This window comes from Cibotium barometz, chromosome 48 (genome assembly GCF_041138505.1).
Source record: "Cibotium barometz isolate CiBa-2024 chromosome 48, ASM4113850v1, whole genome shotgun sequence".
NCBI lineage: Eukaryota > Viridiplantae > Streptophyta > Polypodiopsida > Cyatheales > Cibotiaceae > Cibotium > Cibotium barometz.
This window is the reverse complement of record NC_141093.1, coordinates 36,920,798-36,940,492: the sequence shown is the minus strand read 5'-3', so window position 1 is coordinate 36,940,492 and position 19,695 is coordinate 36,920,798. Positions and strand designations below refer to the sequence as shown.

At 43.6% G+C, this 19,695-nt stretch overlaps 1 protein-coding gene across 1 annotated transcript in view; it reads left to right on the top strand.

The window, feature by feature from the left end:
- LOC147611142 (U5 small nuclear ribonucleoprotein helicase) overlaps positions 1-19,695 on the top strand; it is a 194,069-nt gene that overhangs the window by 70,191 nt on the left and 104,183 nt on the right. The window contains exons 15-19 of the mRNA XM_086785805.1: positions 341-493; positions 681-764; positions 4,307-4,381; positions 4,565-4,696; positions 4,794-4,859. Coding sequence (XP_086641931.1) covers positions 341-493; positions 681-764; positions 4,307-4,381; positions 4,565-4,696; positions 4,794-4,859 — 510 coding nt within the window. The remainder of the gene's footprint in view (positions 1-340; positions 494-680; positions 765-4,306; positions 4,382-4,564; positions 4,697-4,793; positions 4,860-19,695) is intronic.

Below are 19,695 nucleotides of genomic sequence, written 5' to 3'. Positions count from 1 at the left end.
GATCTTCAGGTAGACCTAGTCAGCCATCTTGAACTCCCGCTTGGGCCAGTGCTCAACTGACTCTTAACCTCTGCATAGCTTTCGGTAACCTGATCTGCAGCATCTCACACACGAATGTTATATTGCTCAGACATGCATGTCTTACTAGTAGCTCGCACATGCATGTTTTAGTGCTCACACATGCATGTTTAGTGCTTGTATACTCCTTACACGTGTGACTAGTGAGGTTCATTAAGAATAGCTTAATGGCTTGAAATTGTCTCAACTACTTTTTCTTGTGTGTTGATGGCCAGTTTCGGAGTTGCATTTTCTGATCCTAGATGTTGGGGGCTTTGGACAGGTTGCCCGCTTCTTGGGTGTGAACCCAGACACAGGGCTTTTCTTCTTTGATAGTAGTTATCGCCCGGTACCTCTCTCTCAACAGTACATTGGTGTCACTGAAACAAATTTTCTGGCTCGCAACAACCTAATGAATGAAATATGCTATAACAAGGTACACTCTTTCCTGGTTTTCAAGAAGGTTCAAGTAAACTGTAGAAGGTATATAGCTGATCTGCTACATGTAAATAGCGTCTCTGGGGGACTTTTCCAGATTTGCTCATGTCGGCATCAACTGTCCACATCTCAGTTCAGGAATATTTCCTTTTGATGAATGTACTGTTTTTCAATGTATTGGGCAGGTATTGGATGCTGTCAAGCGTGATAAGCAGGCAATGGTTTTTGTACATTCACGCAAAGATACAGGAAAAGTTGCACAGATTTTGGTAAACTTTTGAACTACTTCTCTTGCTCTGCTTTTGAACTAAGCTCATGAGAAGGGGTATTTATGTTTGGAGGCTGCACTACGATCAGCTGTATAAATTCTTCTCTTTTCTTCCTTTAGATGAATTCAGGAAGATGTGTACAACATGTTTTGAACAAGTGGGATTCACTCATCTAATTTTGTATAACATGGTGCACAATATGGTTTTTTTAGCTTGCACAAACCACACATACACAACGGATAGAGGGGTTTTTGTTGGAAATAAGTGCTCACTAGGAGTACTTTTAGTCTTGGTCATCTCAGTGTATGCCACATGGCACCTCTATAATTGTCCCATAAGTCACTCTACTCTATCTTGTACTTCTCACCTATACATTGTGGGTGTCACATCAATGAAAGTATCTATCTTGTGTCTTGTCTACACTCATCTCAAGGTATGTCTAAGCTTTGTGTTTCCTTTTTAGTCTTGCTCTCATTTCAGTTTCAGTTTTAGCTTTGTCTCTCCCCCATTTTTCTTACATGGTATCAGAGCAGGTTTATCCTGGCTCCCTTCAACCCACCATAGCCTCAGCTCACAGACTATCTACTCGCTGCTCTTGCTCTCCACAGTCCATGGCAGCTCAAGTTCTACCCATACTGACTCAGCCGTTGCCATTCCTAGTTCGCCCCTGTTTCTTGTAAGCGACAGCTGCAGTCGCTTGGTTCAGAACAGGCCGCCCCCCTCTGTTGTTGGGCGCCGCCTTTGCTGTTGGCCGCCGCTTAGCTGGCCCTGCTTTTGGTAGTCGACCTGCTGCTGTAGCAGCCCAACAACTAACTGCGCTTCTGTCATCTAGTATTGCACATGCAGCAGCTCAGCAATTTTTTTTTTTGGAGCCGCCTCAGCTTTGGACGTTTATCGTACTACCCTGATGCGTTCCTTTGGCTGCCTTCTTCATCGACTCAAGGGGCTGTCTCTGCCTGGGATTTATTGCGCTTGAAAAGTCTACAAGGTACTGTGCATTGTCTCCTTCAGTTTGCTGGTCAGTCCCTTTGTTATCCTCATATCTGCAAACTGCTAATTCCTCATGCTTCGATGGGCTATCACATGCTATGGCCTTGACAAGTGGTGAGAGAGCCGGCTTGTAAAAACAATTTGGATCTTTTCTTTCATTTATTTCTGCAATCTTGTAAGGGAATAGACACTGCCCTTGCATTTTAGCAAGAGGTAAGACCTTCCCACATGGCCTCTTCTACTCATTCTCTCATGTCTATTGACAAATTCAATGGGTCCAACTTTCATACTTGGCAAATCAAAATCAAGTGCCATCTTATGAAAGAAAGTCTTTGGGACGTTGTTCACCCTGCTGCTCCCGAAGATTCCGACATTGAGCAAGTTATCACTTATGCTCCCACTGCCAAGAATGACAAAGCCTATGCTATCATCTTGCTCGGTCTTGGAGATGATTACATTCATCACATCTCCGACATACAGTCTGCTTCTCAAGCATGGATTACTTTGGATACCCTTTTTGGACCCCGCTCTAAAAACTCTAAGATTGCACTTATGATCTCATTCTTTGATCTATATATGCAGGAGGGAGTTACTATAGCCTCTCATGTCAATTATTTTCACAGTTTTATGGTTCAGCTTGCATCAGTGAAGTCCCCCATCTCCGAAGATATTGCTATTGCTGTGCTTCTCAAAAGCTTACCTGACACCTATGCTACACTTGTCACTACCTTCAAGTATCACAATAATCCTACTCTTGAAGGTATCATCAATGCTCTCCAAGAAGAGGAAAGAACAAAACAACAAAAGGTAACTGACACTGCATTTCTAGCAAAGAAAGGAAGTTCTAAGGTAAGAAAGCCTTGCACCCATTGTGGAAAAACTAATCATATGGAGAAGGACTGCTTCAAGGCTCATCCATGCACCATTTGTGGCCGTGATAATCACCGGGAGAAGGACTGCTACTCTAAAACCTCTACATCAGCCCCCGCATCTACCTCAACCCATGTTGCTGCAGCATCTTCATCAGCAGATCTTGCTGTTCATTCCTCACATGATGAGGAGTGGGCTTTCTGATTACTTCACCTTTCTTTTCTACCACTTTGACCACCGATGATGTAGGTCAAGGGGTTCTAGTGTCTTACTCATTATGCTTTTTGACCTCTCTCGTCTCTACCCAAGAGGCAAAGATTGCCCTTGAGGAGGGGATGTCTTCAAGGTCCATCTTTCTGTCTACAGTCAGTCTTCTGTCTATCTAGTCTTGTCTGTCTGTCTATTTGTCTATCAATCTGACTGTGTCTTGTTTTAGATCCATCTTGTCCCTATCCTTGTGGACCCATATGAGGATATCACTTGAGGAGGGGTGTCTCAGGATCTTTTGTCTGTCATGTCTTGTCTCTCAGTCTATAGGTCTTTATGTCTATCTTCTAGTCTTGTCTTTCTGTCTTTCTCCTGGTGTCCACTTAAGGAGGGTGTTGGAAATAAGTGCTCACTAGGAGTACTTTTAGTCTTGGTCATCTCAGTGTATGCCACATGGCACCTCTATAATTGTCCCATAAGTCACTCTACTCTATCTTGTACTTCTCACCTATATATTGTGGGTGTCACATCAATGAAAGTATCTATCTTGCCTACACTCATCTCAAGGTATGTCTAAGCTTTGTGTTTCCTTTTTAGTCTTGCTCTCATTTTAGTTTCAGTTTTAGCTTTGTCTCTCCCCCATTTTTCTTACAGTTTTTACATGCAAAATCTCTTGCGTATTTATTTAGGGTTTCTGTATAATACAAGGTATATCATAGTTATGGGAAGCGAAATTAAAAACAGAAAATGGAACTTTTTGAGGGGGCTGGCTGAAAAGGGGAAACTCCACCACATCAGCAAGGGAGATGCAAGATAAGGCCAGAGAGGTGGAGAAGGAAAGACACATGGAGGTGTAAAAAAGCAGGAGAGTGTATTAAGGGAGCCAGGGAAAAGGAGATCGGTGAGAAAAAAGAACAAAAGAGAAGCTAGTATCGGCCCGAAATTTGGAGGGTTCACAGATGGTGCAGGGGAAATGGCCGAAACTGCGGCCGCGGGGGGGTGGGGGGGGTGTTCCAAAATGGACGAGATGGCATTTTAGGACGTTTGGACCCCCAGTAGCGGCTTTAAAAGTACATGTTTTTTCTGTTTTTGGTAACTATGAAGTAAAGGAATTCCAAACTTGTCGCATATACAAGGGTATTTCTCAAGAGGTCATGAGCGCATATGGTGGATGCACTAAATGAACTCCTTGGGGTTCTAAAGAGACGGTTCTATGACAATGGAAGCGCTGTTTCCAAAATGGGCGAGATGGCATTTGGGACGTTTGGACCCCCCATAGTGGCTTTAAAAGTACACGTTTTTTCTGTTTTTGGTAACTATGTAGTAAAGGAATTCCAAACTTGTCGCATATACAAGGGTATTTCTCAAGAGGTCATGAGCGCATATGGTGGATGTACTAAATGAACTCCTTGGGGTTCTAAAGAGACGGTTCTATGACAATGGCTATCAATCTGTTTGGCATCTGAGTTTTGCAGGTGGAAATGGCACAGAGGAATGGCGAAATTGGTCATTTTGCTGATGAAGATCATCCCCAGTTTGGGCTTTTCAAGGTGTTTCTAATACACATACTTGAAGCACTAGTTGCTATTTGAGATATATCTTAGTTTGGATGTTTTATATCTAGGTGTTGGGGTTCAAATTTACGCCCCCTTCAAGGTGGTGTGCTGCGATCACTTGAGCAAGGGGCCCACGGACCATGCTGTTTAATTTCTATTAATATTTTCAACTTGCAGAAAGAAGTTGCAAAATCCAGGAATCGTCAGTTGGGGGAGCTCTTCCAGTCGGGCTTCGGGATCCATCATGCTGGCATGCTGAGGTCTGATCGCAATCTTACGGAGCGATTATTTTCCATTGGCCTCATTAAGGTAACATATTATCGATATCAAGAGAGTACCACCCCCATCTTGCAAAACTATTGGCCCAACTAAGCATGACTTATCAACATGTTTGTAATCTTTGTAGGTTCTTGTATGCACTGCAACCTTGGCGTGGGGAGTAAATCTTCCAGCACACACTGTCGTCATTAAGGTATGCCTATTCAGAAGTTCACTGTCTGAACCACATCACCATAAAAACAAAGAGCACACCCTATAGGCATTCCCCATATAATGCGGTCGTGATTCCATGAGCTATGAAACTGAATCTTAATCTACACAAGCTCTCGCCAAAGGTGTGTAGCTTAGTGGTGAGAGCTTGCGACTTTGGAAGGTCCTGAGTTGGTATTATGGCCAGTTTGCGACCACAAGTTTTAACACCTTTGGGTGAGAAGATCAGGACGCCTTCGGGAGGGCACCAAAATTGCGACTTGAGAAGGATCTACTCATGGAAAAAATAAGTGATGGTTGCGATCCTTTTAATTTTGTATCAGTCCATGAGAGAGTAAAAATAAATAAATAAGTGTACACAGGCACACACTTACACACTTATGTACTTATGTATGTATGTTTGCATGTGCCTATATATGTATATATCTATACACACACACACACACACACGTGTGTATATATATGCACACACACATGAGAGAGAGAGAGTGAGAGAGTGTGTGTGTGTGTGTATAAGGAAGCCCCTCTCATGGTGGCGGAAGAATCTCGGGATGTTATGGAAGTGTAAAATGCCATTGAAACAAAGACTTTTTCTTTGGAGATGTATGACAGGCACATTGTCAGTGGGGGTCACACTTGCTAAACGTCGCATTGCACCATCCACATGTTTAAGATGTCAAGCTCCTTCAGAGACTGTTCTTCATTTGCTTTGGCACTGCCCGTGTTCTAGGATCCTCCTCAGGAGAATCTCAGATTATCTTCGGCTCCGTTTCCCGAGTCACAGATTTGGGAAACATTTCTGGCTCTTTGACAGATTTATGAGGTCTTTGTCTCAATACTCACTATTTCTCTCTTGGGTGAGATATTGGACTCTTTGGACGATCTGGAGTGAGCATAATTTGGCATACTTGGGTCGGCAGATTCACAAGTCATATGAATCTTTCCGAGCCTCATTGCGGCAATCCTTATATGATGCCTGCCATGAGGGTGATATGGATGCTTCTTGCATAGAGCTTTTCTTTTTATGTTTCTGATTTTTGGGATACTCTCCATTTCGGAGACCTCCCAGGAATGTAAATTTATGAGCATATAAATCTACTGCACTGGATATTACCAAAAAAAAGTGTGTATATATATATATATATATATATGTATGTATGTATGTATGTATGTGTGTGTGTGTGTGTGTCTATATATATGGTGTGTGTGTGTGTGTGTGTATATATAGCTCGCCTGCTCCCTCGATCTGCTCGCCTGCTCCCTAGACTATCTGCTCGCCTGCTCTGGGTGAGTACGTGTGGTGAGGCGCCTCTTCCTGGACTGTGTCGGGCTCCTTCCTGGTCTGTTTTGGCCCTGCAGCTCTCTTCGCTCCCTTCTCTTGTTCCCAGTTGCGCTGTCTTATCATCATCGATCTGCTCTTCTTCCTGTCTTCTGCGACCTGCGTACGTGTATAGGACTGCCTGTGTGTGTGCGTGTCTGTGTGTGTGTGTGCGCTCCTTCTGGTGGTGTGTGTGTGTGTGTGTGTAGAGAGTGTGTGTGTGTGTGGTGGAGACCTGCTCGCCTGCTACCTCGATCTGCTCGCCTGCTCCCTAGACTATCTGCTCACCTGCTCTGGGTGAGTACGTGTGGTGAGGCGCCTCTTCCTGGACTGTGTCGGGCTCCTTTCTGGTCTGTTTTGGCCCTGCAGCTCTCTTCGCTCCCTTCTCTTGTTCCCAGTTGCGCTGTCTTATCATCATCGATCTGCTCTTCTTCCTGTCTTCTGCGACCTGCGTACGTGTATAGGACTGCTTGTGTGTGTGCGTGTCTGTGTGCGTGTGTGTGCGCTCCTTCAACAGGTCACTGTTTTTTCCCTTCTGTGTAAGATAGTTTTCCATAGAGCTGTCCCCTTTTTCTGATCTGTGCCCTCTGCTGAATCGAATAGTCTCGATGGCAGAAACAAGCAAGTTTTATATCAAGAGAGCTCTTTCTCCTGAACCTAAAAGACAATTAAGGGAAACTCTACCCCCCACAGCTCCTTCATCTGAAGATGCTTCCTATGTTTTTGATATGTTGAATGAGGATTTTCAACAAAGTAGAAGAGAATGGATACTACCTGCTCCGGAACTCACCTACAAGATGAAGTTGCCTTCTCTTGTGCATCCTCTGAAGAAGCTCTCTCAAACTGCAGTCATCATCTTTTTTCCAGGTAAAATACCCTCCGCTAATGATGTGGGACAATGGGTGAATTCTCTCCTAGGTGGATGCTATGTAGAAGGAGTCTATTTTGCCTCCAGAGGACTTTATGAAGTTCATCTCTTGGATGCATTGACAAAACAAAAGATGCTGGAAATGTCCCCTTTATTTTTTGGCCGTCAAATGGTGCACATCATGCCCTGGTCTCCTAATAAGGATTATCAGAATCTCATCAAACATCAGTGCCCTGTATGGGTTGAAGTCGTTGATTTCCCAGATTACATGAGAACAGAGCTTCCAGGCTTAGCGATGACATTGGGACAAGTGATCTGTCCCCCTTGTCCCACAGGTAACAAAAATCGTTTTTGCATCTTATGGGATACTGATAGACCAACCCCCTCTTCTATTGCAGTTGAGATTGAGGGTGTTAATTTGGGAAAGAAATATTTCACTTTGAAATGGGGCATTTTTGCTAGAGCTTGTTTCTCTTGTCACAAGTTCGGGCATCTAGCTTCTGAGTGTCCCTCAATCCTTCATCCGCCTCCTCCAACTGCCATTCCTCCGCCATCTAATAAAGGAGGTCAAAAGACTTATGTGCAAAAGACTGAAGCTAAAGGAGCAAAGCCTTCAGTTCCTACAGGGAACCAAGCCAATTTAGCCCAAAACAAGGATAAAGGAAAAAGCAAGCTACTGGAAAATAATTCATCTTCTCATGAGGGTTGGCAGAATGCAAAGAAGACGGTGCCTCTCAAACAAAGACCTCTCCAATCTCGCAATTGGGATGCTTCTGCTCCATCTCCTGGTCAAACTTCTACCTCTTCGGACAGCCCCATCTCAAAGGCATGGGTCAATGCAGTTAAGAAGGGTATTCCACTTTGTGAAGAAGATGATTTAGTCAGGGAATTGGATTTTGAGGGTCAGCAAGACCCTGTGGCAATGGTAGAGGCTTGATGCCTCCCTTTCTCTTTCAGGACTGTTCATCTCTTATACATATTTTCATGCGTACTTCTCTCAAATGTTTTTCTTATAATATACAGGGCCTCTGCAATCAGCATAAATGGAGGCTCCTATGGCATTATATAAACAATACTCATCCTGATGTTGTGTGTCTGCAAGAGCATAATCAGCATTCTTTTGCTGGCCAGCATGGGTTCTTTTCAGGCTATGATATATTTTATGCAGGATCTGGACAATTCTCTGGGCTGTGCATTTTAGCCAGGCATGATCTGCAGCCCTGTGTAGCATATAATGATCCTTGTGGCCGATGGATGATTATCCAATGCATGATCAATGGAGAGATTTTTGAAATAGGCTCCTTGTATGCCTCTCAAATTTCAGCTTCCAGAGCTCAAATGTGGGACTCCATTAACCAATATCCTTGGTCTTCAAATGCTCTACTTTGTGGTGATTTTAATAATTCCCCTCACTGGAAGGACAATACCACACATAAATCCCATATGATTCCCTCTGAAATCCAGCGATGGGAACATATGACTTCTTCTCTTCATACTGCAGATTTATGGACAGCAACTCACCCTTCGGTTTTGGGATTCACATATCATCATAATGCTTTTACAGATTATTGGGCCAGGCTTGATAGATGGTATCTTATTCATGCCCAGCAATATGATGATTATACATGTCAAATGTGGACTGATTATTCTCAACAACTATCTGATCATACTCCACTTTGGCTCAACCTTTCTTTTGGTATGCCTCTGAATGACATTCAGCTCTCTTTAGTCAGACATTTGCAGGTTAATAAATTATATCTTTCTCATGAAAAATTCCAGCAAATGATTAGATTGGCTTGTAAGCCATTGTTATCTCATGCTCAGGAGGATCTGGATTTTGCTTGGAACTCTTTTGTACATCGTATTCAAAATGTCATTAAGGAATATGGAAGATGGTACATGGCAGAAACCAGACAGCATATCCAGTGGGCAAAATCATACAAGCAGTCCTTGGTACAGATTAGTCATCAAAGGTCTCTTTCTGCTTCTGAACAGAATTCATTGTCTTGTGCTTCTTCCATAATTGATGCTAATGATAAACGCAAGCTTTCCAAATGGCAGACAAGGGCTAGAGTTAAACCTATGCTAGATAAGGGCTGCTCCTCGAAATCTTTCTTTCGAAACTTACACACGTACAGACAAAGTCAATCTATCATGAGAGTCAGGAAATCGGATGGTCTTTGGACCCAGACTTTATCTCAGCTAGAAAAACAATGTCTGGATCATTTTCGGCTTCTTTTTTCTCTACCATCTTCTTCTACATCTCAGGCTGCATTGGCTCGGAGCAGATTTATTGAGCTTGTTTCTCCTATTGTTTCTGTGCAAAAAGCTTCAATGCTGGAAATGTCCTTTTCGGATACAGAATTGGATGAAGCCCTCAAGCATTTGGGTAAACATAAATCCCCAGGTTGGGATGGTTTGACGGTTGAATTTTTTGTAGCCTTCTGGGCTGAATTGAAGGGTCCAATCTTGAAGCTCGTTAATGTAGTGTGGCAGCAGCAACATCTTCCCTCAGCGTGGAAGCATGGTCTGGTTAAGCTTCTTCCCAAAAAACCCCTGTGTGAGACAATGGATGATTGGAGGCCTATCACTTTGATGCCTGTTATATATAAACTTATTGCTAAAATGTTGGTACACCGGATAAAGGATATCCTTCATGATGGACTTCATCCCAGGCAATATGGTTTTGTTCCAAGAAGGCATATACATGATAATATCTCCAATACTCTCATTGCAATGGAATATGCAAAATACTCTGCTCAAGATGTCTTGGTCATGCAGGTGGATGTGGCAAAGGCATTTGATACGGTGCAGTGGGATTATGTTTCTCAAATCATGTCTAAACTTGGTTTTGGGCCAAAGCTAGTTAATGTCATATATTGGCTTTACTCAGATTCCACTGCTCAATGCTTTATAGGGAAACATTTGTCTGAGTCTTGGACTCTAGAACGATCAGTTCGATAGGGATGCCCTCTCAGTGCTCTGTTCTATGCTATTGCTTCGCATCCTTTGCTTCTTTACATGGATCATCTGGTTGATACTAGACAGTTAGAGGGGCTTCAGATTTCTGGTTCACGGCCTTTCATTGCACAGGCTTATGTAGATGATTCATTCTTCATGCCAAAGAACAATCCTTTGGAGCTTCGTCTATTGATGGATACTCTTTCAGATTTTGGGTTGGCAGCTGGTTTAAAAATTAATTTTCAGAAATCAAAACTCTTACCTCTCAAGCATTGTGACTGGCATGCTATCCTGTGGCCCGGCCAGATTATTTATCCGGAAAGCATAGTAAGACACTTGGGCTATCCCATTGGCTGGAAAATCAGAAATAAGCAACAAATATCTTGGGTGCTAAACAAAATTGAGGACAAATTAGAATATTGGAAGATCTCCACTTGGCCATTACATGTACGGCTTCGAATTTTTCAGTCCATTGTTCTGGCTTATGTCCAATTCTACCTTCCTCTCTTACATTGGTCATCTCGAGATCTTTCTTCTTTTATGTCTCAAGCCATGGAGATTTTTTGGAAAACTAAGCTTCATAAAAAAGCTTTAAGGTTGCTCAAAATGGACCTGCTTTGCTTGCCAAAAATGCATGGTGGTTTGAATATTATAAACATCAAATTTCATGTGCTGGCAAGAAAGATCACTATGCTCAAAACCTTTTTTCAACAAGAGCAGCCTTGGTCTATCATGTTGGCAATTCTCTGTGGTCGGATGCGCACAAATGCTTATGGTCGTTGGTTGGTTGATCCATCGGAAGTAGTGCTTGGCAAATTTCAAGGTAAAATCCCTGGTTTTCCATTTTCTACTTCCTTGATTCAGGATTGGAAGAAAGTGCTCTCTCGCATCAAATGGTCTCCCTATCCTGCTTCTATAGCTTCCTCGCTTCAAATGGAAAGCATACATTGGAGTGCTGTTTTTTACTCTCCCCTTGCTGTACAACAACCAATCAGAGCTTACAATCTTATGAAATTGGGCATCCCGTTCATTGACGATGTAGTGGATTCTACAGGGCAAATTCTTTCTTTTCCGGCAGCATGCCAACAATACAATCTTGGGATGCATCATAGATCCATATGGAAAGCTATTGCAGATCTCTTACACCCTTTCATTCCGATTCCAACATTGGATGTAAGAGACAGGCTTCAAGATTGGCATCTTTAGTCTTCAAGTTCAAGATTATCCTCTCAATCTTTGCATCTATTGACTTCTATACAGGCTTATCGATTGATATTACCTCCTCCATGGATTGCTCAGCATGCTAATTCTCTTTGGCATTTGGATAAGTCTTTAGCTTGGTGGAAAGCAAAACTAACATTGATATGGAAGTTGAAAATGCCATTGAAACAGAGACTCTTTCTCTGGAGATGCATTGTCGGTATTTTTCCAGTGGGAGTGAAATTGGCTCAAAGAAGGATTGCCTCTCCTATTTGTCCAAGATGTCATCATACTACTGAGAGTGCTCCGCATTTATTGTGGTCTTGTTCATATTCCAAAAACCTTCTAGACAAGATCTCCTATTTTTTATCTCTCAGATTTCCTGCACACAGGTTCTACAAGTTTTTCTGGATGTTTGGCACCTTATCAGCTTCATTGTCACAGTATTCTCTTTTCTTCCATTGGATCAGATACTGGGCCTTATGGACCCTCTGGCTACAGCGAAATCATACATATCTGAATTCACCCCTTCAGCACCCTTATGAGTTCTTCCGAGCCTCGTTGCGGCAGTCCTTATATGATGCCGTGCATGAGGGAGATTTGGATGTTTCTTGTATTCAGCTTTTCTTTTACTGTTTCTGATGGATAGGGCATAGGCTCTTTTCTTAAGCACTGCCTTGATCTTGCATAGAACTTTTTTACTGCTGAGTTCTAGGGTTTAGACATCCTCTTGTACATTTATGATATAATGCAATTTCAACTGGTTTTACAAAAAAAAAAGTGTGTGTGTCTATATACACACTTTTTTTTTGTAAAGCTTCATGTCATTAATTACAGGTGGGAAACCTCAAAACGAGGAAAACCCACCAAAAAGACCACACTTTTTATTTACAAGTGGGAAACCTCTAAGCGAGGAAAACCCAGAAAAAGAAGAGTAACTATAGGCTTCACTACCTAGAAGCAATCAAAGTAAATCCTATAAGCATCAAGAGTGATGTCCCCAGTATCATAAGCAAAATGAAGCGCGTGACCAAGCGAGAACTTGAAGTAATGGAAGGGAACAATGTCATTGGCTTGGAACATGAGGTTGTTCCGAACATGCCATATGGTCCAAAAGACCCAGAATCGGACCCAGCTGAAAAATACAGCAAACTGAGACTGTGATGCTTGTAACACCCCAAAAAGCCAAAACCATCTGTGAAAAATGCCCGAAGGGAAACGAAGGCGAAGAGCAGTCGAGACCCGGCGAATGAACGATCTGGAGCATACGCAACCCCATAGTAAATGTGGGACAGTCTCCTCAGTAGCTTTACATCGGACACAACGTGAAGGCGCAATATGACGTGCATGTAACAAGCTACCAACAGGAAGAGCACCAACCAAACAGCGCCACAAGAACAGGCGTTCTTTGAGAGGCAGATGACTTTTCCAAATGCGAAACAATGTACGTTTCCACCACATTGAAGATTTGGAGAGAGACCATAGCTGATTACCATGTCTGACTATCCATGCATCCGATTGCAAGAGGGCATAAACTGTCCTAGCTGAAATACATTTCATAGCAGTGGTTCCAAGATTCCAATCAGATAGACGGGAATCCACATTCAAGCGAGGTAAAGGAGAAATATCAGCAATCATCCGCTGAATTTCTGTCCAAAGATGAGAATAATGGGATCCCAATTGAAAACGATCCGCCGCAACAGAGAAGGAAAGAACCTGACCAGTGTCATCCACCACCTGATGTATCTGACATATTCCTTTTTGAGATAGAAAATATGCCTGACGAGGTGAACGGTCAACCAAAGTGGAAGAAAATACACGACTCCAATGCAAACTCTCTAGCCGCAGGGAATTGCCCATCAAAGATCGGGAACCATGCCATATCATATGTGAAGTAACTTCCTTCCAATCAATAATGAGAGAAGAAGTGAAAGGACATCCCGGAATGTGTCCTTTAAGTTTTCCACATATAAGATCCCAGTATGTGGGTTGCCAATGACCATAGAATGGCGTGACAATATGCCGACACAAATGGGACACCATGAGAGTCCAGGGTTGCTGCTGGTCCAACAAAACCGGCAAAAGCATAGCTTTCCTAGCCAAAACATGACGTCTCAAATCCAAAATATTCAGGCCTCCAAGGCGCTTAGGAGAGCATAACTTGTCCATGGATAACAATCTGAGGCCCTTTCCACGAGATGAAGTGCGCCAGAAATGCGCCAATATACTTGACATAAGGGACTTCAAGCGGGATTGAGACCAATATAGCAAAGGTAGATAAAACTGCACATAAGCTACAAGAATGCATTGCACAATTCTAAGACGCACATGAAGCGGCCAAGTGGACAACTTCCAATAATGTAACTTGGAGTGCAAGCGCTCGGCTACCCAATCCAATTTCCGTGTAGCCGATACAGTCCAACCCATCGGATAACCCAAATGACGAACTATAATGTTCGGAGGAACAAGTTCGCCTGGCCAAAGCAGCTTATGCCAATCATACTTAGTTAGAGCCAATAGTTTGGATTTACGAAAATTCACTTTGAGGCCTGCTGCCAATCCAAACAAATGAAGAGTGTGCATAATTTGTTCCACATCATCTTGGTGATTGCGAGGCATAAAGAGAGAATCATCTGCATAAGCTTGCGCAATAAAATGTTTCCCAGAGGGTAATTTCAAGCCCTGCAATCTTCCAGACGAAGTCAAAGACTCCAAATACATAAGCAGGGGATGAGTAGCAATCGCATAAAGCAAAGCACTGAGAGGACAACCTTGCCTTACTGAACGTCCCAAATGCCAAGGATCTGTGAGAAAACCATCCAACAAACCGGCAGAGGTACTGTCAGCATACAAGAAATAAACCACAGAGGATAGCTTAGGCCCAAATCCCAGCCGAAGCATGGTATCTGCAATGTAATCCCAAAGAACAGTGTCAAATGCCTTTTCAATGTCAACCTGCATGACCAATACATCTTGTCGAGTGTATTTCGCATACTCCATGCCAATGATGACATTTGCTAGATTATCAGTAATTTGCCTTCGTGGAATGAAGCCATACTGAGATGGATGCAAACCATCATGCAAAAACCCTTTAAGTCTATTGACAAGCATTTTAGCCAGCAATTTATAAACCACAGGCATGAGCGTAATCAGCCTCCATTGCGAGAACTCTTCACAAAGTGCTTGCTTTGGAATCAACTTGAGCAAGCCTTCTTTCCAAGATGAAGGCAAAACCTGTTGCTCCCATGCCCTGTTTATCATTAACAATAGTGGCTGGTCCAGGTAGTGCCAAAACGACAAGAAAAATTCTACAGTAAGGCCATCCCAACCGGGAGATTTCCAACGGCCCTAATCACACAAACTGGCATACAATTCTGTCTCCGTGAAGGCGGCTTCCAAAAGCTGAGCCTGGTGCGCCGATAAAATCAGTGCAACTTGAGATAAAAACAAGCGACGAGCCTCTCGACCTTCCTGCGTGAGAGAAGAGGCCTCAAAAATCTTGCCATAATGAGATTCCATGGCCCGTGCAAGCCCCACACGAGAGGTAGTCCAATCACCAGTCGGGAGTTTAATCCTCTTAATAGTTTGAGACTGCCTAGAAAGATGTAGATGACGAAAGAATTGTTTAGAAGTGCATCCTTTATCCGCTATAGCCTTTTGGCGAGCTCTAGTCTGCCACTTTGCCAATTTTCTCTCATCATTACGATGCAACAAAGCACGAGCAGAAAGCAACTCTGTCATCTGGATTTCAGTAAGAGATGAAGCGTTAGCCAGATGCATCAAACTTTGACAAGTGCCTTTGGCCTGTTGAACTTGCTCTCTGAAATGCGATAAATAGTGTCTGCCATAATCCTGGATCACATATTGAACCCGCATAACAAAACGAAACCATGCTGCGTCCATATCAACATGCATTTGAGAGATCAATGGCGAAATAATATCCACAATCAGATTGCGAAAAACCTCATGCTTAAGATAAGCATTATTGACATGCAGAAGTCTCTTTCTAGTTAATGAATCATTGGCAGAACATGAACCGAATTGTATTTTCAAGCATATCGGAGCATGATCCGAGAGACACAAGGAGTAATCAATCCACATATCACATACAAAATCATCATACTGCTGCATCTGAAAGAGATACCATCGGTCCAGACGAGCACGATACATTGATCGAGCGTTATGCTGAAATGTGAATCCTGGATCATTGGCTTGCAATAGAGGCCACAAATCCAAGGCATTACATGTGTGCTGAAAGAGATCCCAAGCTTGTCGTTCCACATGAAGCATGTGAGAATGTCCAGTAGTATTATCCACATGATTTGGAGCATTATTAAAATCGCCACAAAGAAATGCATTAGAACGCCAACAATAAGAGGAGATGGCATGCCACAAACGAGCCCTGTCAGTAGAGGCTGTGTATGCATACACACCACCAAACTCAAAAACTTCCCCATTGATAATACATTGAATGACCATCCATCTGCCAGCTGGATCATTGAATACCAACATGGGAAATAATTCATGGCGAACAAGCATCAGCACTCCAGAGTATCCAGCGGATCCTGCATAAGCTATCCAATATCCCGCAAAATAGGAAGTTTGTCCGGCAAAATTATGTTGATTATGCTCTTGAAGAACAACAATATCTGCTTTGCAAGTATGTACATAGTGCCAGGTTAGCCTCCATTTGTCCTGATTGCATAATCCGCGCACATTATATGAAATGCAATGTATAGAACTATGCATCTTAAATGGTATATACAGTGGGCGAGAAAACCAACAGAAAGCTTAAGAACTCGTGCCCATGGGCACATCCGCATCTGTCGCGGAAACATCAGCTGCCAAATCAAAACTCGAATGTGGAGGAAACAAGTGATGGCCATCCGACGTTGAAGCGGTGCCCCCTGTAACTACTTCCTTATAAGATCGAACAACTTTATCCCAGGCCTGAGCCAAGGAAGAGTTATCATTACAAGGCAGTTTTTGCTGAGCAACATTCTTCAAGGGGTGCACATAATTGCGAGAAGATGGTAGAGTACGTGCTTTGACAGTTTTCTTGGGTACTATCCACGCCTGAGTAGCAGGAAGCTTCTCTTTGCCCTTGTCTTTGATGTTCGGGGAAGCAGGAACACTTGGCATTTGAGACTGCTTCCCTTTACCTTTATTTAGTCCAGTTGTTGATGTGGATGCGGAAGCACCTTTAGATTGTGCCTCAGGGGAAGATTTCGCTGGAGGAGGAGTCTGAGGGGTAGGGACAGCCGAAGGAGGGGGTTGTAGATTTGGTTCAGAACATTCAGATTGCATATGACCAAATTTGCCCAGCGAAAACAGGAATTGGCAAATTTCCCCCATTTAAGCTTGAATGGTTGCTTTCCGACCACTGCGTCCCCAGAATCAACGGTAATGCCCGTAGGAGCAGGAAGATCAGTGTCCCATAGAATACAAAAACGATTTGTATTGGCATCCAACTTCGGGGGGCAAATCACTTTGCCCAATTGAGCAGCCAACAAAGGAAGAAAATGACGCCAAGTACGAGGAAAATCCACCACCTCAATCCAAACCGGGCACTTATGTCGAATAAGGCTCTGATAATCTTTAGTAAGAGCCCAGGGAAGAACATGAGTCATTTGCGTATTGAAGAAGAGGGGAGACATTTCCAACAAAGCATCTTGAGCTTCCATGTCTGCTAACAAGACCTCATAGAATCCTCTTGCTCCAAAATAAACACCCCGGACTGCTTGACGCTTAAGCAAGAAATCAACCCATTGTCCCACATCCTGTGCACTAGGCATCTTGCCTGGGAAAAAGAGAATCACTGCATTCAATGCATACTGCGCAACCGGATCCATGAGCTCCTGCACCGGAATACGCACTTCTGTGACTGGAGCAGGTTCTTCCCAAGCACATCTTGCTTCTTCGAAATCCTCATGGAGGCATTCCTTAATCAAAGACATGGCATCCAAATTCGAGGTGTTCATTGCTTTCCGACGCTTATAAATGGCCAGCTCAGGTGATTCCATCATGCACACCTTAAATTTTCTATAATCCCCAGAACTGCTGTAAGCCCTACTGCTGCTGCAGACAAGAATTTGCTGCGGTACCACTGGCCGAATCTGCTGCAAGCCCCAAATGAAGTAGAAACCCTAATGCTGCTGCAGACGAGGAAGTACTGCTGCTGTAGAACAGGAGTCGGGCTGGCTGACACACACACACACACACAAAAACACGCACACACACACAGTACGCACGCACGCACGCGCGCACAGACACAAACAGAGATGTACAACGCAGCACACACAGGGGCGAGTGAACACACTCAGCGGCACAGAGAAGACTCACGCTGTCGCTGGACAGATTCTTTCATGTGGTCGCCGGCTTTATTAGACAGGTAAGTGGCGAGCAGAGTCGAGCAGAGACGCAGGCGAGGACAGTCGCAGGTTCGCAGGCGAACAGAGTCGCAGGCTCACAAGCGAGTAGAGTCGCAGGCGAACAGGGTCGCAGGGTCGCAGGCGAGCAGTCGAACAGGGTCGCAGGCAAGCGCACCACACACACAATCTATATACACACACACACATATACATGTCTGTGTGTATATATATATATGTGTGTGTGTGTGTGTGTGTGTGTAGGTGTGTGTGTGTGCATTGTGGGCTGCGCATATGCTACAAGAATAGTGTAAGATTGGAAGACCGCATTGAAAGACCTCAAATAGGTGGGACGTGATTCTGCAATTGGTAACTCTATGCGACAAGAAAGTCTGCGTTGGTCCTCTTTGTTTGCAGAACCACTAGCTATGCAAGAGCCACATAAAGCATGCTTTTTGGCATCCTTGGGTATACGTACGCTACAAGATGTTGTGGATGATGGAGGGAATGTACTATCCTTTTCACAGGCGTGTGGTAAGCATAACTTGGGTTTGCATCATAGACCAATTTGGAGGAAGATTAAAAGGTTATTGCAGCCATATGAACCATTGCCTTCAGTGGTTGAAAACGATAGGCTACATGACTGGCAAGTGAAACGGCAAACCGACAATGCTTGGGGATAACATTTGGACAAGATACCTGCAACTAGTATGTTTAACCATTTGCTTCCACCACCTTGGATCCACGCACATGGCAACACTCTATGGGGTACGCAAAAGAGTGAAAGATGGTGGAAAAAACACCTCCGGGTATATGGAGAAGTAAGCTACCTTTAAAGCAAAGATTGTTTCTTTGGTGCTGTGTATATAGTGTTGTGTGGTGTAGCTTTGTTGGCTTGAGATAGGGATTTGCATTTGTTATATATTGCTGCATATCATTGTACAAATATAGCATAATTGCCAGTATGCTAGTCATGCTTTGAATCTATTGATGTGAGCTCGGGGAATGATAACACAAGGTTTATCTCTCTTCTCTTGCTTAGCTTTGGCTATTTGGAAGCAACAACAGTCAGAATTAAAGAGGAACAACCCAACAAGGATGCAATATGAAAGTGGCAGTTGATGCACTTGTTGTTAGTGGGCACTCATGTTGGAGATCATAACATCTTGAGGGTGTGTTGTGGAAGCTCTCAGACTGGGCAAGTATTTGATGTATATATTGCTTTCGGTGCACAGAAACCACGCCAACATAGAGGCATGTGAACCCCCTGGAGACAAACATAGGAAGACAATGGCATATAAAATGGCTCTTTGTCCAATGTATTTAAGAAGTGGTTAGTGTGGGCAAAGCTCTTATGCATGAACATACTTCGCTACTTTAAAAAAGTGTTGGCTTATCTTGCTAAGCCTATGGCGTAGGAACATACTGCAGTCACATACTTTTATGTGGTGGCTTTTGGCCAAACCCCAAGCCTGGAAACAAGAGCTAGATTATTTAAAAATCTCACAATGTAAACATTAGATCTTAAGGTTGGGCAGTCCATGTTGACGGGTTGGTGTGGTAGCACTGACAGCATGGATAGTACATGCCTGGAAATCATACTTGGGGTCAGATGACGATGGTGATGACGAGGCCCATGAGCGTAAGCTTGAATCATGAGTTCACGAGGGAGCTGTTGGCATGGCCCTCATGCAACACGTGGCAACTATGAACGACCTCAGCTAAAGATAGAGGGAGAAATCACTCGAGCTCGCAAGAAGCTGGCTATTGCTAGAACAACCAGGAAGAAGAGCCATCAAGAGTAAGGTCGAAGAAGCCGGAATTGAGTTGTGTAGAAGGCTAGCCGAGAAGTCTATAAAAGCACGAGAAGCCATCGAGCAAAAGGCAATGAGACTCGAGAGGGCGAGAGCAGAAAGAAAGAAGAAATTTCTGGCTCTTGGCCACCTGTGCATCTACAAGCAGAGGGAGAGAGTGAGAGGCTCTGAGAAGTAAGCCGTCGTAAAGCTGTCTTGCACGTAAGCTCCAGTGTTGTGAAGGCGACTGTTAGCATACTAGCTCCGCTCTTGCAAGGCGACGAAGACACTGGAGAAAGTAGAATGAAGCT